Raw genomic sequence first — 26,164 nt, 5'->3', positions numbered from 1 at the left:
CCCAGGCAGGGTGACTTTTATTTGAAGACAAAAAAAAAAACAACAACAAAAAACACCTTATTTAGGGGTTCATCTGTGATTTTAAAAGTTAAAAAAAAAAAAGGAAAGGAAAAACAGAATTCAAAGGGTCTGGGGAGGAAACAGGGAGAGTGGTGAGTCCTGGGCAGGTGGGGTCAGGCCACATATGGAAAACGCAACAGTAGCCCTTCATAAGGATCCAGGCTTAGGTTTTCCAGCTCCAGGGTGGTGCCCTCCTTGCGGCTTGGCTGGGTACTCAGCAGCAGGTCAGCCCTGGCTGGCAGGCTAGTGCTGGCAGGCAGGTTTGAGGCCTCTAGCCTGGCTGGCAGGTCCACATCCCCAAAATTGAGCACCACCAGATAACGCTCATTCTGGTCCCAGTGGCGGATATAGGAGAAAATGCCAGACCCAGAGGACAGAGTGTGGAAGTCCCCATGAAGCAAGGAGCGCTCTTTACCCCGCTGGTCACTCAGCTGCTGGAATAGGGAAAGGAGGGAGCCAGGGTCTTCATTCTGGCCCTGAAAGTGATGGAAACACAGAGGTGAGATGGCCTCCTGGGTGCATACTTCTACCAACCTCCCCACCTCTACAAATCCCTTACCTTCACTGTCATGTTAGCGCTTATAGATCCTGAGGTGTCAGGGAAGCTGGATTCATCCCACGGCATGATCGGGGCCTCCACAGGCTGAAGAACAGAGAGAAAAGTACTTTAAAAAAAGCAAGGTCCAATCTTCTTCCTCCCTTCTCCCATTCTTCCTTTAGCTATGGCTAAAGCTAGTGAGTGCTTTTGTAGAAGTGCCTCATAATGGCATTTGCCACCAACCATGTACCTCTGTTTACTCATCTGGCTTCCTCACTAAACTCTACTGCTGGAGTACTCAGAGCTTAGTACAGAATACCCACTGTCCAATGAATGAATGAATGAATGATGGCTACCATTATTGAGTATCTACCAGGATACCAGGCATCACCATTAAAAATAGGTCTTGGCAGCTATTTGGGAAACTGAGGCAGGAGGCTGACTTGAGCCCAGGATTTCACAGCCAGCCTATAACAACATAGTAAGGTCCCCATCTCTTAAAAAAAAAAAAAATCCTCATTTAATCCTAACTATTCTACAAAGAAATGCAGTGTCACAGAAGAGATGAACAACATTCAGAAAAGTAACTTTCTAAACCAGCTACTTGAGAGGATAAGGCTAATGAATCAGACAAAGGCTAGTGAATTTTATGTTCAAGCCTAGCCTAGGCAAAATAAGGGCTGGTGGAGTGGTTCAAATGTTAGAGCACCTGCCTATCAAGTGTGAGGCCCTGAGTTCAAAAGCCAGTACTGCCAAAAAAAGAGAGAACCAGGTGTAATGCCTGTAATCCCAGAATTTGGAAGGTTCAGGCAGGAGGATCACAAGTTCAAGTCCAACATGAGGTATTGGGGTACATAGTGAGTTCCAAACCAGCCTGGCAAATATATATATATATATATAGCTCAAAAGTCATACAGTGACTGATGAGGTAACTGACTAGGAACTGAACACAGTTCCAGTCCCAAGTCTGGTGTCTGCTGCCATTCACAGAACCAAATAAATACCACCTCCCCCACTATGCTGGGCAAAGAGCAAGCAGCACCTGTCCAGGAAGGGCAGACACTTGTAGGCCAATCTCATCCCCATAGCTGAAAACAGGGGTCCCTGGCAGGGTGAAGAACAGCAGCTGGTAGAGTCGGAGGAGTTCAGGTGGCAAGAAGGAGGTCATGAGTCCCGTCTGAGACAACTGCAGAGACAAACACACCAATGATTCTCAGACCCGCCTCTGCCTCCACCTCCCAACAACCCTTTCTTCCCAAAGGCCCCCAACCAACAGTACTCACACTCCAGCTGCACCAGTAACTGCCAGTGGCATTCAAATACTGGGTGACTAGGAATTTTGTATGCTCCCCAGTGTAACTGGAGTTTGACAAGTACGAGCTAATCAACAGCAGGTCCTTGGTGGATTCGAATAGGCTCACGATCTGTTGCAGGTCAGAGGAGTCAGTCCCTGCAATCAAGAGCCTGCACAGGGCAGGGGCAGGGATGTCAAGGTTGACACAGGACAAGAAGGAAGGAAGAGAAGTGAAGAGAGTTCTCTGAAGCAGGAAACCCCCTAGGTACTCCAGTGCTCCACGTGGGGCAAGGAAGGGGTGGCTCCTACAATAGAGCTAAGTCAGGGAGGGGATCTGGAACCAACCTGTCTTCACTGAAGCTCTTGGTAATATTCTGCCATTCAGCCAAGAATGAAGATGCATTCTAGATGTAAAAAAGCAGAATTAAGGAACAAGGAACATTACTCAGCCATGGCTAAGACTCTCTGATCTCACCCAAGCTTTGCCTCACAAGTGGAAAGGGCACTCACTGTCAGATTCTCCACATCCCGAACCTGGAACCCATCCACACCAGCCTGCAGCCAAAACTTCAGAGCTTCCTACAGGGGACAAGGGAACAGAAGAATGATATCAATACTCAGGCAAGCTCTAGCCCACCACACATATCCCTTTGACTTCTGAAAAATAGCCTGCCTCAAAAAAAAAAAGCCTGCCTTGCTAGTTGTAGCTTGTCTCACTCTCCCAACTCTATAGGCTCAGCTCTAATCCCCAACAACTCTAACCTTCTATCAATCCTCTTAGTGTGTTATAGCATTGTATTCCTCTATTCCTACCTCTGGCAAATCACACAGCTTCACCTTTAACATCTACAGAAACGCTCAAGAGAAAATGTGTGTCCATAGGTGGAATGCCAGTAAAGAAACAGGCACAGATAGCTGGGCACCAGTGATTCACACCTGTAATCCTAGCTACTCAGGAGGCAAAAATCAGGAGGACTGCAGTTTGAAGAAAACCCTTCAAAAAAAGTGCTAGTGGAGTGACTCAAGGTGTAGGCCCTGAGTTCAAGCCCTAGTACTGCCAAAAAAAAAAAAAAAGAGGCTCAGAGAAGCCAAGAGACATGCCCAAGACCATAATAAAGAAGCAGCAGAGACCTAAAATGCCAGCTGAATGCCAAGGCAAACGTACGTACTCCTCTCCCAGTTTCCTGAGGCCTGGGAAGGGTGTGAGCATCAGAGCTTGTGGAAGCAAAGCCAAGGATGAAAAATTAAAATTCAAAGCACAACCCTAAGGCAGTTGAGATGATCTGGAAAAAAAAAAAGACCAGCTTTGCAGAACAGGCCAGGGCCTGAAGTCCTGGAGTTCATCTAGCACACAGCATGGAACCCCTCCCCCACTGCCTCTTCTCTTCCCTTTCTCTGCTTCACCAGCTTTCCCCTCTGGTCTCCATTTTCATCTAAGGCTACCACCCCTTGTACCCTACTATCTGAAAACATTTCCATATCAGCAACTTTTAAAGGGTCTCCTACCAATTGGCAAGGGCCAAAATGGATGATCCCATGAGTCCTAACCAAATGCTGGGAGACCAGAATTCTCGCTCAGGATCACAGCTGCCAGGAAAGTGTCAGGCTCTGCCTCCACTTTTTTTTTTTTTGGGGGGGTGGGAATGAAGTCTGAACTTAGGGCTTGCAAAGCAGATACTCTGCCTCTTGAGCCACACCTCCAGTCCATTTTGCTCTGGTTATTTGGTAGATGGGGGTCTTGTAAACTATTTACCAATCCTCCCAATCTCAGCATCCCAGGTAGCAACACTGGCAGCCCCCTTGTTCTGCCCTTTGTAAATATGTCAATGTCCTAGAACTCAGGCATCAGAAACTGAGCTGACATCAAATGAAGGAGGTGCTATTTTTCATGCTCCCTCCCTTGCTGGAGCGAGGTTTTTCTCTCACTCCTTGGTTATTACTGGACCTAACTGGGCTTAACTGGAGGCAACTGGAGATTTTAGGAAAGATATAGGACAGATAGAAATTTGGGGTCAGGTGTGTTGTACTCTATTGCTTCTTTTTCTCTATCTTGATTCTTTAAGGACTTGGTCCTTGCAGTTCTTTAAAACCTTGCTTCTATAAGCCTTCTTTAAAACCTTGCTTAAAACATCTTTCCTTAGGCTCGCACTGTCCCATGTTTGCTATTAGCTTATCTTTACTTAACTGCTCTTAGTCTTTTGCCCCCAAGCTTGCACTATTCCATCTCTCTTTAGCTCTCTTAAAGCCTCAGTGCTACAAACTTGCAAACAGCTGTGCCTACAATCTGCATATGTATAACTTTTAAAGTCTTGGTCCTTAGACTTGCACTGTCCACTGTGCCATGTTCTCTTTGGCTTTAGCTTTCCTAAGGCCTATGATTGAAGTTCTTTCTCAGCTTTGCTTTCTGAATCCTATGTTAAAGTTCATAGTGCAAACTTTCTATCAGCCCGTCTTTAGCATTTTCCCTTCAGCAATTCTTCTCCCTTCAGTAATTATTTTCCTTTCCAAAAGCTTCCCACATCAGAAAGCCCAAAGTAAAGCCCAAAAAGCAAAAGCCCCTCTTCCTCCTTCAGGGTGGAGCCACTGTGAGGGGCGTGACATTGTAACAGGAGAAATCTGGGTTCCTGCTTCTCTGAACACAGTTTAGGAGTCGCAGCTGTTCTGCCTTTCCCTGTTTCGTGGCCGAGGGCTGTGCCTAGCTTGGCCTACAGGTAAAAGCAATTAACTGTGTCCAGTTCTCATAGGCTTTAATCCCCAGAATCAAAAAACCGCACTCCCAGCCTGCTGGATATAGAGTTTGTATCATTACCTTGAGGAAAGTAGATTAGAAGACTACTTGGGACTTCAAATTTTAGGCACAAAAAGCTCCTCTGAACCTCAACTTCCTCATTTCAGATTAGGCATAACACTTTATGTTATGTTACATTATACAAGGAATCGGAAAACATCTATAAAATACTTGGCATAGTCCCAGGCACATAGTAAGACCCCAGTGCTCACAACTGCAGACTGGGCTCCACTCCAAATACATCAAACAAGAACTGGGAAATCAGTCAGAACAGGATTCCCACAGAGAAAGAAAGGATTTCCTATCCCAAAAAGAATAAAAATCAAACCTCCAGACTGACATCTGACAAATTCCCTTCCTGGCACTGTCTCACCCTCAGAATCAAGGAAACAAGAAAAATGAGTAGTCAGAAACAAGAAACAGGGTGCATGGTTGGCCTATTCTTCCAGCTACGGGAGGGAGGTGTTCTTATTTATCCAAGTCAGGCTAGGTTTACAGGGCTTACTGTGAAAGAACTAACACAGCCCCAGCATGTGGCTGCAACCAGCCATCAGCCCTAACACACTCACCTTCATCTTTGTGGCCACAATGTCAATCTGAGTGGGGAAGAACCATGAGTTCTGGCCCAGGTAGTTGGGAGTGAGATCCAGAATGATGCGAATGCCTGAAACAATGGAGGAAGAGGGAGTTGTGAGAAAGCCTTTGGGGTAAGGGAAAATAAGAAAATCAAATAAAAGTCTACTAAGTGTTTCCTGTGTACGACTTGGTACAAAAGCTTAGATCTGAATGAACCCTGCCAAAGCTCTAAGGCAGAAGGCTTGCAGTGTAGCAGAGAAAGCTGAGCTATGGGACCCTAGGCTCCCAGCCCCCAAAGTGAACCCTTTTAAACGTGTTTCTATATTGAATTGGATCACAGTATTTGGGCTTTTCCTCCTAAAATGGATCCACGGTTTCACAAATTTAAAAAGGGGGGGGTGTGGATCCACTAATTAAGTAAAAGCCTGTTTTGCAAATAAAAGCACTAAGGTCCAGAAGTTAAATAACCTCAAGATTGTCCAGCTAAGCGGGAGGCCAGTGGCTCACACCTGTAATCCTAGCTCTAGCTAGTCAAGAGGCAGAGATCAGGAGGGTCAAGGTTGGAAGCCAGCCCTGGCAAACAGGAGGCCCTATCTGGAAAAAACCCATCACAAAAAAAGGGCTGGTGGAGTGGCTCAAGGTGTAGGCCCTGAGTTCAAGCCCCGTACCAGAAAAAAAAAGATTCGTCAGCTAAAAAGATTCCCTAACAAATTTTCCTGTGCCTCTCCTAAGAAAACCTGAGCCAGTTAGGGGCAAACCAGACAAATATCCTATCCTGCTCTTCTGGGCAGAAGGCCAAGCCTTTTCTCACTGCTTCCCTAGGAAACCCAGGACACCCACTCTTTTTCTTGGCCGATTGTAGGAAGTTGTCAAAATCTTCCTCGGAGCCGAGAGTGGGATCAATCTGTTGCAAGTTGGTCCCAGCGACATCATCCTTCTGGTTCTGGTGAACTGGGCCCAGCACAAGGCCCTTCACCTTCAGAGAGCTCAGGTAATCGAGATGCCCCTTCAGGCCTGAAATGGGCAGTGGGGTGTTAGGTTAACAAGTGAAGCTGCTCCGAGACCGAAATCTCCCCTCCCCTTCCCCCCAACCCCACTCCGGCCAGAGTGCAGCGGGGAGGAGCGTGGATCACAAGACAGCAGAGCTGATGCAAGGAGACTTGCAGATTACTTCAGAAACCGGTTGCAACTGGCTCTGGCGCCTCGTGGTTATGGGGCGGAGTTGGGAGGGGGGTAATGCTGAGTCAGCCACCCTCGAGAAGGAGAGTAGTGGCGGGGTTGGTTTTGTTCAAAGAAAGGAGGGAGCTATTTGAGGGGAGCCGTCCGGGATAAGGGGGTGGGGGTCTGAGCGTGTCTAGGGAGACAGAGGGGCAAGAGAGTCAGTGGAGGTGACCAGATTAAACCTGGGGCGCGCGGAAACCGAGACCGAGACATGCAACAAACTCACCCGCTAGGCCGCCCGCATCCCGGCCCTGGAAGGCCTGAAGATCGCCGATGCGGTAGAGGGCGCCTTTGTGCCACCACCTTTGCACTGGCAGCTCGCGACAGCGCGGCGCCCGCACGATGATGACCACAGCGCCGGCCAGCATGCCCAGCCAGCCGATCCAGAAGAGCACCAGCAGTGCCCAGCGGGTGCGCACCCAACCGGGGCTGCCCGCCACCTTCAACAGCTCCTCCTTGGACAGGCCCGTGAACTTGGCTGCGGCCTCTGCCTCTGCGTCGTCTTCGGCCACCTTTATCTTCACCAGACCATTCTTCTCCCCGCCGCCCGACAAAGCCGTGGCCGACCCCGAAGGCGCATTCATCGGCTGCTTCTCAGGTTCTAGCTCGTTCAGCTCCACCTCCTTCATATCCACCTCGGTATCCTGGCTCATGGTGCCTGTGGAACCGGCGACACGACGCAGCCTGCGATCAGTTGGTGGTTCGATCCCTGCTTGGACCTCGCTAAGTTGTGTGGCTCCTCGCGCTTCCGCTACTGCTACTGCAGCTAGGCGGGCAAGGCCACTGGGAAGCGGCGGGAAGCTCCGCCCAGGCCCGCCCCTTAAAGCCGAACCCGAGAATTGCTCCATCTGGGACTGCTTGGGTGGGCGGAGTAGAGAAATCAAGTCTAGACAGGGCTTCAGAGCGCTGCAAGGTCCAATTTCTCTCCTCCAACCTGACAATTCCTGAGGTCCGGAGGGGCTAGACGCCGGGGGCGGGGGGGCGGGGTTAAGGGGGACGGACCGGGGGTGGAATGTTAGCACTTAGCCACCTTTCAGAAGACTAATTCTGGGCTGGTGGAGTGCCTCAAGTGATAAAGCGCCAGCCTAGCAAGAGTTAGGCGCTGAGTTCAAACCCTAGTAACACAAACACACACACACACATACAAAAAGGACTAATTCTGACTTGTCCCGTCCCTCCTCTGGCCATCAGATCCCACTGCCCCCAAAAAGCCAACCAAGGCCCCTGTTAGCCCGCTCCTCAGTCTGGCAGCTACCTCCACACTGTCTTCCATTTGTTCCAGGCGCGGCTCAGGAAACTGCTTTGTCTTCACAACTTCGCATGGCCACTTGTGCGCAGAGCCAGCCAGATCTAACTTCTGCTTTTGCCCACTCAGCCTTGTTCTCTGAGGCTTCAGGACTTGGCGGTAGGCCTTGCCTTCCCCCTCAGGGCTTACCCCCACTCGCCTTTCAAGACTTACTGTAAGAAGATGTCTGTTAATTCCTCATGCTGCAACTATTTACTGTGCACCCACTACAATCCTTTGCTTTGTTAACCATATTGTATTAACTGTAATTCATTCTTCTCCATGATTTAAGATGGATCTGTCTGGACAGGACACCCCCTTTCTTACTCTACCGCACCCTAGTTGCTGGTGCCAGAATATCTGGTAGCTGGTAACCATACATTCAGAAAAGACTGATGAGATTGTAGCAAACATTCCTGAGCTGGGCCTCCAAGGCAATGAGGCATCCACTTTTTTCTAGATCAGACCAGGGGTCATTGCCAGACTGTTTTCCACCTTTCAGGATTTCCCAAACTTCTTTCAGGGTGCCAGGGTTCCTCCACTCCTTATGGCTTCATTATGCTAGGCTTTGAAGGCAGCTGGTCCTCTGGGGAGTTTAGTGACTTCCCAAACTTCCTCCATAGAAGTCCTTGGATAATGAAACGGTAAGTGGGACAGAGACAGGTTTGCAGCAGGGACAGCTGGACATCAGCACGACCACATGCCAACACTCTAAGGAACTTCTTGTTCCTGAACAGAGCCAGCTGTATTACTTTCAGAGAGGAGCTGAAAAAAATAGGTCCTTTCTCCCTCTCAAATCTAGGCTGGAAGCCAGGACTGCTGTGTATTTGAAAGAAAACAAAAGCCAAGTTCTTAACAGCAAAGAGAAAGAGGTGTGAAAAGGTTCATCCTCTGCCACCACCCTTCTGCATCCCAAAGGTTCCTCCCTCACCCCACCACAGAAAAGCTGACACCAGCTCCTAGGGGGAGGCAGGCAACTGGGTATAGGTTTCCATTCATACCAGTGCTCAAAGATGATAAGAGGTTTATGGTGCCCTGGGCATGTCAGATAAGAGGTGCCACTCAGGGGTTCCAAACAGACTTTATCCTCAGCATGAAAGCTCAAGGTTGAGGACTATGGAGTAAGGAGTTCTCCCTGGGATGGTTTACCCTAACAGTCCTAGAAACATAGTATCTCACAGTCCCCATGACTCCACATGGCCAAAACCAATTCCTTTTACATGCTTTAAAGAAGCTAACTTACCTCCCCAGTCTTATCATCCACCACACCTTCCATACGCACTACCCTCCAGTGACATCAACCTTCAAACACCTGCCAATGTCACAGCACACCATGTTTTTTCAGACCTCTGCGTCTTGTACACAACATTCCTCTACTATTTGGCCTTCCTGTTCTTCTGCTATACCTCATAGGCTCCTAGTCAGTCAAGACCTACCTCAAGTGACAGTGTTTCTCAACTGAGTCATAGTTACTTTCTCTTCACCTCGAATTAACTTCTGCTACAACTCATGTCCTGTTTGTTTATTACATTTCTAGAGACCCTAACTGAAAAACAACTAAAAACCAAAAGGACTGGGAAAGCATGAGGCCAAAGCTGAGTTCGATCTCCACCCCAACATCGAAAAAGAGAGAGAAAGATTGAAACAACAATAACAAGAAGCAATGAGCAGTCCAGAGGTCAATAAGAACCATGCAAGGCCCTGAGTCTTGAGTACTTTACTCTCAGGTACTCAGATAGGTGTGCAGCCCTGAAGTCTAGAAGGTCTATTTGGCCTATTTGGTATTCTTTTTTTTTTTCTAGTGGGACTGGGGTTTGAACTCAAGGCTTCACACTTAACTGCTTCAGCCACACCTCCAGTCCATTTTGTTCTGGTTATTATGGTGATGGGGCGGGGGGAGGGGAGGGTTGCAAACTATTTGCCCAGGCTGGCCTCGAACTTTGATCCTCCCAATCTCAGCCTTCCAAATAGCTAGGATTACAGGTGTGAGCTACTGGCGCCAGGGTATACTTGGTATTCTTTACTAAGAGAATTCCTTTCTAACCTCTTGGAAAATCGTATTGCATCATTCCCAACACATGAGAATTATTGATTAGTCAAAAGACCAAAAGATAAGGAAGTTACACACACTCATATATATTTCCAAAAGCAGAGCAAAGATGGAGGGAGTCAGACGGGAGGATGGCTAGAAACTTTTTTTTTTTGCGATACTAGTGCTTAAACTCAGGACCTCAAGCTTGCTAGGCAAGCGCTCTACCACTTGAGCTACATACCCCATCACACAGCTAGAAACTGTTTAGGAAAATGTCCCTCTATCCAACAGACTGAAAAGACTCTCTTCCAATGACTCAGAAACAAAGATCCACACTATGCCCAACCAAAGGGGCTCACTCAGCAGCTGTTATATGAAAAATTGATGTTGGAATAATGCTACCTTTATTATGATTCCTGCAAAACAGATACTAGTGGCTAACAGGTGGTGGTTGTTCTTTTTTTTTTTGGTGTTACTCAGGCTTGAACTCAGGGATTCCCACATGCTAGGCAGGTGCTTTACCACTTGAGTCACACCTCTAGGCTGTTTTGCTCTGGTTATTTTGGCAATAGAGTCTTGCTTTATGCCTGCATAGGACTGGACCATGACCCTGCTATTTACACTTTCAAATAGCTGGGATGACAGGCACATGCCACAACACTAAGCTTTTATTGACTGAAATGGGGTCTTGCAAACTTTTTTGTCTGGGCTGGTCTGGAACTATGATCCTCCCCACCTCAGTTTCCCACATAGCTAGGATTACAGGTGTGAGCCACCACACCCAGCTAGGAATTGTCCTAATAAAATGTGAGGAATGCAGTCAGGTGCTGGTGGCTCCCGCCTGTAATCCTAGCTACTCAGGAGGCAGAGATCAAGAGGATCAGTTTGAAGCCAGCCCTGGCAAATAGTTCCTTGAGACCCTATCTCAAAAAATCTTTCACACACACACACACACACACACACACACACACACACATAAAAATAGGGCTGGTGGAGTGGCTCAAGGTGAAGGCCGATTTCAAGCCCCAGTATTGCAAAAAAAAAAAAAAAAAAAGGGAGGAATGTAAAGGGAGGTAAAAACCAGAAAAAGCAAAGGAAATTCAGCCAAAGCCATGTCATAGAAGATAAATAAACGCACCATCTGAAAAGTATTTGGCACTCAAACAAGTTGGACAAATGAACAACACAGAAGCAAGCCATTCTCACCAATGCAACGAAGTATTAAAAGATAAACACCTAAGGGCTATAGCTCAGTTGTAGAACATTTGCCTAGCATGCTCAAGACTCTGGGTTCAAGCCCCAGCACCACAAGAAAACAAAACCAAAAAGGTATCAGTGCTGCCAAATAAAGAAAGAAAGAAAGATAAACACCAAAGGGCCAAGAGTGTGTATATCGACCCAGCTACCCAAAAGGATAACGCAGGAGGATCACTTGAGCTCATGAGTTCAAGGTTCAAGTCCAGCCTAGGCAAAACATGGAGACCTAATCACAAAAATAAAAATAATCTGAGTTGGATGCTGGTGGCTCACACCTATAATCTTAGCTACTCAGAAAGCAGAGATCAGGAGGATTGAGGTTCAAAGCCAGTCCAAGCAAATACCTGGAGAGACCCTATCTCAAAAAAACCCAACACAAAAAAATAAAAAAAATTTTAAAAACCCAACACAAAAAAAGGGCTGGTGGAGTGGCTGAGTTCAAACCCCAGCACTGAGAAAAAAAAAAAAAAAACAATCTGGGCATCCAGGCACTAGTGGCTCATGCCTGTAATCCTACCTACTCAGAAAGCAGAGATTAGGAGGACAGAGGCTCAAGGCTAGGTGGACAAAAAAAAAAAAAAAAATCAAGACCCTATCTCAAAAATACTCAATCCCCAGTGAAGGAGGACAAGAAGGATGAAGAAGGTATTAGAAACTTTCCAACAATACAATGCCAAAGACATATCATAAAAGGATGGGATCTTAGATTTCAAAGTGTGACTTTTTCGCAGCACTGAAGTTTGAAGTTTGGGTGCTCTGCTGCTCGAGCTACATCTTTAGCCCCTCCTTGTCTTTTTTTTTTGTTTGTTCATTTTGCAGTACTGGGGTTTGAACTTAAGGCTGGTGGAATGGCTCAAGGTGAAGGCCCAGGAAACACTACTCAAAAATACACAATACAGTTCTAGCAGACAGGCTCAAGGGGTAAGAGTGCCTGCCTAGCAAGCATGAAGTCCTGAATTCAAACCCCAGTGCTGCCTAAAAAAGAAAATCCCCAACACAAACAAGGATGGTGGATTGGCTCAAATGATAGACTGCCTGCCTTAGAAAGCATGAGGTGCTGAGCCCTGAGTTCAAACATCAGTACTGGAAAAAAAAAAAAAAAAACACCTAAGCACAAAATCAGATAGCATCTCCTGGGCCTTTGGATCTTCATAAAGGCTCTCTTGTTACATAAAATTAAATTCACGTACTTTTTTCTCCTATTAATCTGTCTATTGTCAGTTTATTTCAGCGATCTGAAAGACTCAAACCTTCAGGGAAAGTATGAACTGCCCTACAATTACACTGACCAGAGAAGATACAAAATACCTATGGAAATGTTTCTACATTCAGAGAAATATTAGAAGTGCTGGGGGAGTGGCTAAGTGATATAGCAGATGTTTAGCAAGCATGACTCCTAGAGTTTAAACCCCAATACTGCCAGAGAGGGAGAGAACCTGGGCTATACAATGAGACCCTGACTCAAAAAAGAAAGGGTTGGCGATATAGTTTAGTGGTAAAGTGCTTGCCTAGCATGCAAGCACTTGAGGGAGAGACTTGTGTAATTTTTGTGGAGGAGAGCCTCCCTCTTGTGGAGATATGGCAAGAACAAAATACTAAGAACCAGGTAGAATGAAGGAGAACTCCGAAAATGTTCCCCTATGAGAAAATCAAACCATGATCCGAGTAAGACACAACCAATCAATAAGGTCCACAACAAGGAAGGCAGTCAGTCAAAAGTAGTTTTAACCAAGATATAAAACCTACTCTCAACCCTGTCTCAGCATACTATGCTCTTTTGTCTAGTTGCCTGACATTTTGTCTTTAATGGCATCCTAATAAATCTTTGCAGTCTTCTACTCTGACTCTGTAAACTCTGTAAATTCTTTTTTTTTTTTTTTTTTTGTGGGACTGGGGTTTGAACTCAGGGCTTCACTCTTGTAAAGCAGGCACTATACCAATTGAGTCGCACTTCCAGCCCGTTTTGGTTTGGTTTATATTGGAGATGGGATCTCTCAAACTACTGTCTCTGGGCTGCCCTCGAAACTCCATCCTCCTGATCTTAGCCCTCCAAGTAGCTAGGATTACAGGCATGAGCCACAAGTGCCCAGTGAGCCCTGCCCAAAATTACCCAACACAACATAAGCACAAATCCTATACTTTTTTCCTTTCTTTTTTTTTTTTTCCTGGCAGTACTAGGGTTTGATATCAGGGCCTCATGCTTGCTAGACACATGCTCTATTGCTTGAGCCATTCACTCCAGTCCTTTTTTTTCTCTAGTTATTTTTCAGATAGGGTCTTGTGCTTTTTGCCCACGTACAGCCTTTACCTTGATCCTCCTAAGTATGCCTCCCTAGAAGCTGGGATCACAGGCATGCAAATCCATACCCAGCTGATTGGTTGAACCAAGATCTTTCTGATCTCCGCCTCCAAGTAGCTGGGATTATAGGCACAAGCCACCAGGCTCAGCAAATTCTTTCTAACACTCTATCACTGAATGCAGGCAATAGGAATAATGACCCCATTTCTGGCTTAGACAATTGGGTAAAAGAGCACAGTGGGGAAAGAACAGATCTGTGCAGACAGATGATGGATTCAGTTTTGAACAAGTCAACCTGAGATGTTTATGGCCAAAAACAAAGATGTCTAGCAAAGATGTCTGGCCTGCAGTTAGATACAGGGTCTGCAGCTCAGGAGATCATGAATTGAGATGAAGTTTGGGAAATGCCAGAATATATATATAAATGAAACTATGTGACAGATAAGTTAACATAGGCAGAATATAGTAAGAACAAAACCATACCTAGGACAGGACTCTGAGGAATGCGTAAAGAATAGACAGTGAAATCAGGTCCCTGTGGCTCATGCCTATAATCCTAGCTACTCAGGAGGCAGAGATCAGGAAGATTGTGGTTCAAAGCCAGCCTAGACAAATATTCTCCAGACCCTATCTCCAAAACTCCATCACAAAAAAGAGCTGGTGGAACAGCTCAAGGTGTAGGCCCTGAGTTCAAACCCCAGTATCGCAAAAAAAAAAAAAAAAAAAAAAAAAAATCCACAAAACAGGGCTAGTGAATTGGTTCAAGTGGTAGAGCACCTGCCTAAAAAGTGTGAGGCCCTGTGTTCAAGCCTTGGTACTGCCAAAAAAAAAAAAGAACAGATAGTGAAAATAGTCACGAAATAAGAGGAAATCTAGGCAAGGGCAGCATCCCAGAAATCAAGGGTAAAGCACTTCAAGAAGAAGGAACATGTGTCAAGTACTATCGAAAGGTGAAGAGAAATGAAAGATATCTTTGGGGTTAAGAGGTTCCTAGCAGCCTTGGTGAAAGCAATAGCCATGAACAGTGGGCTAAGGAGAAAATGGGAGGTGAGCAAGTCACCAGAGGAAAGGAACAGTTTCAGAGACTTCTACTTTTCTTTCTATTGTATCTCTTTTTTTTTTTTTTTTTTTGGCTGGTACTGGAGTTTGAACTCAGGGCTACACCTGAGCCACTCCACCAGCACTTTTGTGATGGGTTTTTTCAAGATAGGGTCTCTGGAACTATTTGCCCTGCATATTACATCTTTCTTTCCTAGGCCGAAGAACCAATATTACCCCAAATCCAAGTATATCAGTCTCATTAAATACTTAGGGCCCAATGCTGGTGGTCCACACCTATAATCCTAGCTACTCAGGAGGCAGAGATCAGGAGGATCACAGTTCAAAGCCAGCCTAGGCAAATAGTATGGGAGATCCTATCTCAAAAAACCCATCACAAAAAAAGGGCTGGTGGAGTGGCTTAAGTGGTAGCAAGCATGAGACCCTGAGTTCAAACCCCAGTACCACCAAAAAAAAAACCACTTGGGGATCTGAGAAGAGATTGCTGCACAAGAATTCACTTACTTTCCTGGAATCCAGGATTTAATGCTGCAAAGACTCCAGTGGATGGACAAAAATAGTGCTGTGGTGGCTCTTAGATGCCTAGAGAAGGCTATAGCCAACTGAAGTAGCTGTGCCTGAGTTGCTCTGGCAGACCATAAAGGAAGGAATTAAACCAACTAAATAAAGTGGATATGCTGGAATGAATGCGTTGTGTGACCAGAAAGTTGTAGCCCAAGGGCCCAAAGAATACAATAGTTCCCAAGTCATCAGGAATGCACTGGTTAAGAGGCACATCAGCATCACTTAGAAGTTTAGTGGTAGCTCCTCAACAGCTCATAGATGATGGTAAGAGAACAAGACACATAGCTGAGCTACTTAAGACACATAGGAACGGACTGGAGGTGTGGCTTAAGTGGTACAGCACCTACTTTGCAAGCATGAAGCCCTGAGTTCAAATCCCAGTCCCACCAAAAAAAAAAAAAAAGTTACACAGGGATGATACTACCACCTCAATCAAGTAACAGAAGCACCAAATAACTGTGAAACACCAAGTAACTATGTATCCAAAACGTCCCCATTATGAGCTGAACTGTCAGACAGACTGGGAAGCAGTCTTTTATAAGATGGTCTATTAGATGGGCACCATTGGCTCACACCTGTTTATCCCAGCTACTCAGGAGGCAGAGATCAGGAGGATTTTGGTTTGAAGCCAGCCCAGGGAAATAGTTCACAAGACCTTATCTTGAAAAAAATCCATCACAAAAAAGGGCTGGTGGAGTGGCTCAAGGTGTAGGTCCCGAGTTCAAACCCCAGTACCACAAAAAAAAAAAAAAAAAAAGATGGTCCATCAAAGCCAGGGATGGTGGGGCACACTCAGGAGGCAGAGGCAGGAGAATCAGGGTTGAAGGCCAGCCCAGGCAAAGTTAGTAAGGCCCTATCTCAAAAACAAAACACAATCACATAGATAGATAGATAGATGATAGATGGATAAAAATAGAGAGAGATAAAAGACTGAGTGTGTAGCTCAAGTGGTAGCAACCATGAAGCCCTGAGTTCAATCTCCAATACTGAAAGAAAAAAAAAAAGATAGAAAAAGAAATGGTCCATTTAGGATGAGGGAGAATCAGAACCAGAAAACATGAGTAGATTTCAAGAATAGGCAGACTGGAACCCCATGTTACCCACCATAGTTTATATATCCCTCCTCCATACAAAAAACACCTATAGTGCATTTTTTGCGTACATTTTTTGTGGGGGGCGAAGCAATACTGGAGTTTGAATTCAGGGCCTCACACTTACTAGGCAGGTGCTCTACGACTAGAGCCATACCCCCAGCCCACATGAAGAGTTACTGAAGTAATCATTAGTTGAAATAAACTGGACATGGTGGTACATGCCTATAATCCCAGCACTTGGGAGGCAGAGAATCAGGAGGATCATAAGGTCAAGGCCAGCTTGGGCTACATGGTAAGTTCCAGGTCAGCCTGGGCTATGAGACCCTGTCTTTTTTTTTTCTTGAGACCTTGTCTTGATTGAGAGAGAGAGAGAGAGAGAGAAATGAGAAATAGTGGTCAAGTTCTGAACTGCTCACATGGTTTCTACTACCTCTTCTTTTCTTTTTCTTTTTTTTTTCTTTTTTGGTGGTACTGCTGGGGTTTGAACTCAGGGCTTCGTGCTTGCTAGGCAGGCACTCTCCTCCTTGAGCCACTCCAACAGCCCCTCTACTACCTCTTATAAGTCCATAACCAAATCTTTTACTAATTAATCCAATTGCCATAATTTATTATGCTCCTTTTCTAAAGGTGACATAACTTCATCAAAGTTAACAAATCTCTATTTAAGAACTAAATGTACCCAGAGTGCTGCACTGTTCCTGAAAGTACTGCAATACCATCTCCCCATTCCAAATACCACTTTAAGGGGTGGTAGAGTAGCTTGAGTGATAGAGTGCCTGCCTACCAAGTACCAGTTTAATATAGAGGGCAAATCAAATATTAAATTTAAATATTAAAGAACTCATTTGCTTGCTAGCCAAGCAAGCAGAGAAGCGATACTACCAGTATTAGTGCCCCCTCAGCCTTTCTTTATGTAGATCCACAAATATAGCACATAAGCCTGTCCTTACAATCTTCAATATCCTCAGCTCCCAGAGATGCCTAATCCTTCCTTCCCTAGGAGACCATCTCAATGGCACACTCCTCCACAATCCAGAAAACTCAATTGTCAAATCTTAGCTCTTTTCCCCATAAAAACATACAATTAATGTGTCATATGAAAACAAAAATATAGGAGCTGGAGTATGGCTCAATTGGTACAGCGCCTCCCTAGCAAGAACAAGGGCCTCTGTTCAAACACTAGTACCACAAAATAAATAAATCAACAAGGAAGTAAATAATAAATTAGGTCTTTTCTTTATACTGCTTTTTTGTATACTTTCCTTCCCCCATGACCTGGATTTAGTGTCTCTTTTTTAATTATTAGACTATAATAGTTGTACTGGGGGGATACATTGTGATATTTACATATATGCTTTCAATATATCTTAGATTTACCCCCTCCAACATTCTCCCTCTTCCTCCCTTCCAATATAGTGCCTCTTGCTGCCAGGTGGGGGCAGGGTTGTTCTTTGAGCAAAAACTCTCCAGCCCTCTGTAAGACAAGCTCTTTCTATAAATAATACCACAGTCTGTGAATTGGAGCTGGAGAAATATCATTAAAGAATATGGAAATTGAGGGCTGGTGGAATGTTTCAAGCGATGCAAAGCACCTGCCTAGCAAGCATGAGGCCCTGATTTCAAAACCCAGAACTGCTAAAATACATTTACACACACACACACACACACACACACACACACTTTCAACTGTATACTGAGACCTATTTGTGTCAGATTCTGCTAGGCAATAAGGATAGAAGGATGATTTACCCAGGTCAAATCAGATGGCAAGAATTTTGCAGAGAGGGAGGATGGATCAGACTCAGGGAAGAAGTGATGGTAAAGAGGGGAAGTGGATGGATGGTTAAGAAAGAGTAATATATACTCAGCACTGGTGGCACACACCTATAATCCTAGCTACTCAGGAGGGCAGAGATTCAAAGCCAGTCAGGGCAAATAGTTAGAGAGAACATATCTCAAAAAAATCCATCACAAACAAAGGGCTGGAGGAGTGGCTCAAGGTGAAAGCCCTGACTCTAAACTCCAGCACCACAAAAAAAAAAAAAAAAAAATTGATGATGGTGATAGAATGCCTGTCTAGCAAGCACAAGGTTCTGAGTTCAAACCACAGTACTACTAAAAAAAGAAAAAGAAACTGACAAGAACCAGGTTCGGGGGGGCTCGAACCTATAATCCTAGCTACTTGGGAGGGTGAAATCAGGAGGATCAGGGTTCAAGGCCAACCAAGCAAATAGTACATGAGACCCCCACCTCCAGAATTATCAGAACAAAATGGACTGGAAGTATGGCAGTAGAGTGCCTGCTTTGAAAGTGCAAAGCCTGGAGTTCAAATCCCAATCCCACCAAAAAAACTGACAAAGAAGATGGCTTCTTTTTTTTCCCTGGTGGAATTGGGGTTTTAACTCAGGGCCTTACCACTTGCTCGGCACTCTTACCACTTGAGCTACTCCACCAGCCTTTTTTTGTGTGTGTGATGGATTTTTTCGAGACAGAGGCTGACTTTAAACTGCAATCCTCCTGATCTCTATATCCTAAATAGCTAAGATTACAGACAATGAAGGGGTACTGAAGGACTGAACTGAGAAGTGAAACTTGACCAAATTTTTTTTTTATTATTCATATGTACATACAAGTCTTGGGTCATTTCTCCCCCCTGCCCCCACCCCCTCCCTTACCACCCACTCTGCCCCCTCCCTCTCCCCCCCACCCCCTCAATACCCAACAGAAACTATTTTGCCCTTATTTCTAATTTTGTTGTAGAGAGAGTATAAGCACCAAATTTTTTTTGACCAAATTTTTTAATTGGAAAAATCACTGTGGCTACAATGTAAAGAATGGATTAGAAGGGATGAAACTAGAACCAGAGAGCCAGGCAGAGTCTATGTTAAAAACCTAGGGTGGCTGAATGCCAGTGGCTCATGTCTATAATCCTTGCTACTTAGGAGGCAAAGATCAGGAGGAACAAGGTTGGAAGCCAGTAAAGGCAAATAGTTCAAAAGTGCCTATCTCGGAAAAAACCCATCACAAAAAAGGGCCAGTGCAGTGGTTCAAGGTCTAGGCCTTAAGTTCAAGCCAGTACCACAAAGAAAAGAAAAAAAAAAGACACACGAATGTGATCTGAAGTATAGCAGTTGTCACATCTGCTTTACATACAAAAGATCCTGGGTTAAAGCCCCAGTGGACCATAGTATTGTTACTTAATGTTTGGGCTGGCAGAGTAGCAGAATGCCTGCCTCGCAGGCATGAAGCCCTAAATTCAAACCCCAGTACCACCAAAATGAGATAAGGGGTTGGGGCTAACGGTCAGTGATAGTGTTTACCTAGCATGCACAGGGATATACAAGGCCCTCCTGAGTACAATCTCCAGGAGAGAGACAGACAGACAGAAAGGACAAGGGAAGGGAAGAACAGAAAAGATGAAGCTGGGCATGGTGGTACAGCCCTGTGATCCCAACACCCAGGAGCCTGAGGTAGGAGGATCAAGAGTTCAAGGGCAGCTAGCTACTTAGGAGGCAGAGACTGGGAGGATCAATGTTCAAGGTCAGCCTGAGCAAACAGTTTCTGGGACACCCCCCTTCTCCAGCTCCAAAATAACCAGATGGTTACAACCAAACAAAATGGACTGGAGGTATGGCTCAAGCAGTAGACTGCCTGCTTTTCAAGCACCTCCTTTATAAGTACAAAGCCCTGAGTTCAAACCCCAGTCCCACCAAAGGAAAAAAAAAAAGTTCAAGGCCAGTCTGAGCTACATAGTGTGAAATGAGCAAAGTAGGAAAGTAGGATAAGGAACACCAGTTTTGAGGAGTAATGGGGACAGCAGGTTGCAATGGGGTAAGAAGGAGTAAGAAAGGAGGCAACTTTGTGTAAACTAGTGCTTATCAAATTTTAATGTGCATGTGACTTGCCTTTGGATCTTGCAAAAATGTAAATTCTTTTTTTAATTGTTTATACATTTATTCATATGTGTATACATTGTGTTGTTTGGGCCATCTCTTCCCCCCTGCCCCCCACCCCCCAACCCCTCCCTAAAAATACAAATTCTAATTCAGCTGGTCCATGGGGCAGGGAATGAGGCTCTGAATTTCTAACAGAGTCTCAGGCAATGCAGGTGTAGACAGCCAATTCTTTTTTTTTTTTGTGGGACTGATGTTTGAATTCAGGGGTTTGTGCCTGCAAAGTAGGCACTCAAAAAGGAGGCACTCTAAGGCTTGAGCCACACCTCCAATCCATTTTGCTCTGGTTATTTTAGAGATGGGATCTCAGGAACTGTTTGCCTGGGCTGGCCTCAAGCCATGATTTTGCCAATCTCAGCCTCCCTAGTAGTTAGGATTACAGGCATGAGCCACCAGCACCCTGGTCAGACAATTCTTCAAAAGTTTAAAAAACATTCAGGTGTGGTGGGGCAAGCTGCCCTATAATCCCAGTATTATGGAAGCAAAGGCAGGAGGATGGGTGAGTTCAAGGGCAGCCTAGGCAACATATCCAGACCTTATCCTAAAAAATCTAGCTGGAGGCTCACACCTGTAATTCTAAATACTTGGGAGGCCAAAGGATGGCAGTTCAAGGCCAGCCTGGGCAAACAGTTTGTGAGACCTCATCTTCAAAATAATCAGACCACCTGTAATCCTAGCTAGTCAAGAGGCTGAGATCATGGTTCAAGAGGAGGATCACAGTTCAAAGCCAGCCTAGGTAAGTAGTTTATAAAAATAAACAACACAGGCTGGTGGAGTGGCTCAAGTGGTAAGAAAGAGCACCTGCCTACCAAGCATGAGGTCATGAGCTCAAACCTCAGTACCACCCCCTGAAAAAAATAAATAAATAACCAGAGCAAAATGGACCAGAGGTGTGGGCTCAAGTGGCAGAACACCTGTTTTGCAAGCTTGAAGCCCCAAGTTGAAACCCCAGTATCACCAAAAGGAAAAAAAAATGTGAAAACATTTGTTGGAAAGAGGAATCAAGTTGGGCATTGGTGGCTCCAGCCTGTAATACTAGCCACTCAGGAGGCAGAGATCAGGATCAGGAGGATCGCAGTTGGAAGCCAGCCCTGGGGGAAATAATTCTTGAAACTCTATCTTGAAAAAAAATACACAAACACACACACACAGACACACAAAGATATGTTAGCTTGGAATGCAGGTGTGGCTCAAGAGGCAGTGTACCCACTTTGTAAAGCCCTAAATTCAAACCCCAATCCCACCAAAAAAAAAAAAAAGTTAGCTGGGCATAGTGGCAAACACTAGGGAGGCTGTAGCAGAATCACTGGAGCCCAGAAATTTCCAGAACCAGCCTAGGAAACATATTCAGATTATGTCCCAAATACACACATACACGCACACACACATGCACAAGCACACATACACACATACATACACAGAGATATATTTAGCTAGAGGGAGACATGGTATTAAAACAGGACTAGCATGTAAAAGCTCCAATTTTGAATAAAGAGCGTAAAGGAGGGTGAATATTCGTGATGTAGTTTACATGCTTGTATGAAAACAGAACTATGAAACCTGCTGAAATTGTTTTAAGCATGGGAGAGGAATGAGGTAGAATGACAGTGTAGGTGAACCTAGCCAAGGCATATTGTAAGCATGTATGGAAATATCACAATGTACAACTAATATATGCTAATAAAAGTTTAAAAATAAAAAATAAATAAATGCTCCAACTTTGGAGTCAGACTTCTTGAGTTTAAATCCTGAGTCAAGGGCTGGAGGGGTGGCTCAAGAGGAAGAGTGCCTGCCTAGCAAGAATGAGGCCTTGAGTTCAAACTCCAGAACCACCAAAAAAAAATCCTGAGTCAATATTTCTTGAATGAATAAATGAATGTATCAATGAAAGGCAGTGGACACAAAGAGTTGTTAAAGTATAATTTTTAAAAAGTTGAAACATGACTCAAATATAAAATGAACAATGTCAATGATTTTATTCAACTTATTAATTAATGAGAGAACAAGTTAACATTTAAGACTGTTCAAAAGAGAATTCAGTCAAGAATACTAGTATGAGCTGGGTACCAGTGGCTCACACCTGTAATCCCTGCTACTCAGGAGGCAGAGATCAGGAGGAGTCTGGTTCAAAGCCAACCTGGGCAAACAGTTTTCAAGACCCTATCCTGAAAAAACCTATCACAAAAAAGGACTGGCGGAGTGGCTCAGGGTGTAGGCCCTGAGTTCAAACCCCAGCACTGCAAAAAAAATCTTAAAAAAAAGCTGATACGAATTTGCTAATAGATACAAAACTTGTTTAGGATTATAAGGTGGTCTGACAGAATTGTAAAATATCCAAATCAGCAGTAAATAGGAAGTCAAAAAAGAAAAGATCATCAGGCCACGTGTGATGGAGCATGCCCACGATCTCAGTTACTACAGAGACACAGAATGAGAGGCCAGCCAGACCAGAACAAAGGTCAGCTAGACTCCATTCTGACCAACAAACCTGGCATAGTGGGACAAGCCTGCAATCCCACCTACTGGGAGTCACAGGTAAAAAGATGGAGGTCTGAGGCCCACACCTGAAAAGTAACTAAAAGGGGTGGGAGTGTAGCTCAAGTGGTAGAATGCCTGCTTAGCAAGCATGAGGCCAAATTAAAATCCCAGCCCTGCCCAAAATAAATAAATACTCCTAAGCACAGGAAGAACTTATTCAAAGAACACAGTTTGCATGTACAAAATTATCACAATGAAATCCCTCTTATCATTAATGTATGCTAGTTCAAAAATAAAACAAAAAAAAAACCAGCTGGGCACCAGTGGTTTACACCTGTAATCCTAGCTACTCAGAGGGCAGAGATCAGGAGGATCTCAGTTCAAAGCCAGGCTGGGCAAATAGTTCTTGAGACTCTATCTCAAAAAAAAAAATCTTTACAAAAATAGGGCTGGTGGAGTGGCTCAAGGTGGAGGCCCTGAGTTCAAGCCCCAGTACAGCCAAAAAAAAGAGAAAAAACTCCTAAGCACAAAAGAAACTGTTATTTTGTGTTACTGTTAACCTACAAATCAATAGGCACAGTCCAGTGCTCTGGTGCCCTGCCTGGAGCACTTTGCCCACCCCCACCATCTCCTTGGAGAGTTCTGCCCAAATTCCACCTCCCCAACCCCATCCCTCTGAATGAAATGACCCCTCCCCCTATACCTCTTGCTCCCTCTCCCCTTCCCTGCCTGTACCAAACAGATACCACAGCAATGTTCTTCACTGGACACAGTATCTCTTTGTTTCTCTGAGCCAATCCACTATAAACTCCATGGGGGCACATGGATAGACTATCTCTTTTTGTTTCCGGTGTATCCCCTGTGCCAAGTAAATGCACAGCAAATGAAGATGAGTAGAATGTTGAATGAAAATCACCTATGATCTCAAAGGGCTAAGAACATTGACTTTTTTGGGTGCTTACCCCCTTCAGCCTTTCTGTAGCTTCCCAAAAGAGCATCCACTTTTCTTGGAGATGCCCCCTTTTCCAGTGGATTTTGTTATTACACAAGAGATTGAAAAACACACCATGGGCAACATTTGGCCCACAGGTACCCTTCGTGGGGTTTTGGTTGGTTTGTTTTTGTTTTTGTTTGAGACAGGTTCTCACTATCTAGCCCAGGCTGGCCTGAACTTGAGATCCTCCTGCCTCAGCCTCCCAAGTGCTAGGATTACAGGTAAGAACCACTATGTCCAGCTTATTTATTGATTGAGATAGGGTCTCACTTTTTTTTTTTTTTTTTTTTGGCCTGGGCTGGCCTCAATACCTGGTCCTTTTGTTTGTTTTTCATTTTTGTGGTGATAAGGATAAGATGCAGAGCCTTGTGCATGCTAAGCAAGTACTCTATTACCCACAGGCATATTTTGACCAGCTCCCAGAATGTACTTAAAATTTTAAGTTAGATGCCACCCAGATAAACCCCATATAGCATTTCTGCCATGTTCATCCCACACAAAACCTCCTCAGTCTTGTCTGCCTACTCTTGGACCTTGATTTTTCAGTTTACTTGTTCCATTTTCTATACATTTTGCTATAACTTTTCAATCACATAACTTAGGCTACTTGTATGTACATCTTAATCCTCACATACACACCAGATCAAAATCTTTGACAGCAGTGTCTTATCTTTCCCCCATACGTTGTATCATGCACAGAACAAGCACTTAACAGCTATTGAATATGTGGATATATTCCATCCCATCACTTACTTCAAACTGGAATCCTCTCAGGATTTCCATACAGGTATCTCATTACATTACCCTGGGGCATTCCTGGGAACAACACGAGTCCCAAGGGAGTGATCATTGGTTTCTAGTGGTTAATAAATCTCAGATGGCATTAAAATTTCATGGGAGGACTAGAAGAAAAAGAATGTCCTTTTTAGGTTGGTGCACAGGCAGGGTAACAATGAAAAACCCTGAGAGCTGCGCACTGGTGGCTCATACCCAAAATCCTAGCTGCCGGGGAGGCAGAAATCAAGAGGATCACAGTTCAAGGCTAGCCAGGACAAATACTTCTTGAGACTCTATCTCAAAAATACCCAATACAAAAAAGGGCCAGCAGCTGGCAGTGTAGCTCAAGTGAGAGAGCACCTGCTTAGCAAGCTAGAGGCCCTGAGTTCAAATCCCAGTACCGCCCAAAAAAAAGAGATTCAGAAACAGTGCCCAAGTATTACTTCCTATGTACTTACTTGCTCCCCAACTACCTTGAGAACAGAACTGCATAACACAAAAGCAGTACAGCCAGTGGTTAAAGAACAGGCTCTGGAATCAGACTGTCTGGATTTGTACCTTGGCTCTGATATCACCTAGCTGGATAACACAGCAAGTTACTTCACCTTCTCAGGCCTCAGGTTCCTCATCTATCATATTACCTTAACACCTTTCTCCTAGGGCAGTAGTATTATTAAGCAGGGTCATGCAGAAGAACAGCTAGCTAGTAGGGGCTTAATAAATGTTTACAACATATCCTTGTTCACTTAGTTGTGCACCACAAACGACTAACTACTATAGCAGGGAGGAGAACCAGAAAAGAAATAGACAAGTTTGTGTTCTGGTAATGTTGCAGGGGGAAGGGATGGCAAAGCACAGAGATAAAACTTAAAAAATTGAAACATGAAGACGGTCACATAGCACTGGGGGAATGAAATAGCTGATAAAGTCACATGCAACCATATATGGGTTATGCTTTGGTATTTGCTTCTGTAACCTGCTTGCAAGGGTATACAAGGTGAGACCACTTTGTTCTCAGGGCTCAGCTTTTGGACCCGAGTCCGCTGAGTCTGTGCCGGCACAATAAAAGTTGCTTCCTGCTAAACTACCTCAGTGTTCCGTATCTCAGCTTGAGATTCCTGCAACAGTACGGCTGGGGCTGGTTGGTCTCAGCAACAAGTCTATAGCTGTGACCTGGACAATCAGAGGGGAACTGTAAGAGGCCCCGCTGGAGATCTTTTTGCCAAAGTAAGGTGGCACATCTATAAAATGGGGGGGGGGGGTTGTCATTGTCCTTACCTCTTGGAATTAATAAAGGTTTAAAACAACCAACTTGTACAGAGGGCTTAAAACGGTGCAAGTGGTAGACCACTTGCCTAATATGCCCGAGGCCCTGGTTAGATCCCTAACACTGCAATTAAAAAAAAAAAAAAAAAGTCAGGTAATGTTGGCTCTACTACAGCTACTCGGGAGGCAGAGTAGCTCCTAGCGAAATGGGACCAAACTACAAGACAGGAAAAAATCAGTAGGTCTTGAGAATTAAGTAGAGCCATTTACTGTTCCCAAATGGTTCCATGCAAGGGACCTCCACCCGAGTTCAGCCCGGGGCCCAGTACCTGAGTCGCCCCCCGCGCTGGGACTGTGGACATCAGGCCCGGAAAGCGCGTCAGGCGGCTGGCTCGGAACCAAGATGTCGCCGGTAGAGGGTTCAGGAGGTTCAGGATCCATTGAGGTGGATGTCTACACAGGTTTTGCGTGTGTGAGAGTAAAGGAAGATCAGGGAAGGATGTAAGGGTAGGTGGCCGAGACCGTGACCAACAGTCGGCCCAGGATGAGCGCGAAGGCGCAGCCACTGCGTCGCTGTATCACCCGCACTAGTTTAAGCTGCCAAGCCGCAGCGCGGCGGCGCGCCTGCG

The 26,164-nt window shown here is 45.0% G+C and overlaps 1 protein-coding gene across 1 annotated transcript; it reads right to left on the bottom strand.

The window, feature by feature from the left end:
• On the bottom strand, positions 1–26,164 carry Slc3a2 (solute carrier family 3 member 2). Its single transcript, XM_020175427.2, has 10 exons — positions 25,865–26,164; positions 6,704–7,135; positions 6,097–6,270; positions 5,250–5,344; positions 2,403–2,471; positions 2,238–2,296; positions 1,882–2,062; positions 1,641–1,784; positions 620–703; positions 1–536 (listed from the first exon to the last, which is right to left on the bottom strand). The coding sequence occupies exons 1-10, from the start codon at positions 25,974–25,976 to the stop codon at positions 174–176; spliced, it is 1,713 nt and encodes a 570-aa protein (XP_020031016.2). The 5' UTR covers positions 25,977–26,164; the 3' UTR covers positions 1–173.

Source organism: Castor canadensis, chromosome 1 (genome assembly GCF_047511655.1).
Source record: "Castor canadensis chromosome 1, mCasCan1.hap1v2, whole genome shotgun sequence".
In the NCBI taxonomy this organism is placed as follows: Eukaryota; Metazoa; Chordata; class Mammalia; order Rodentia; family Castoridae; genus Castor; species Castor canadensis.
The sequence above is the reverse complement of the archived record's forward strand: the minus strand, read 5'-3'. Positions and strand labels throughout refer to the sequence as shown.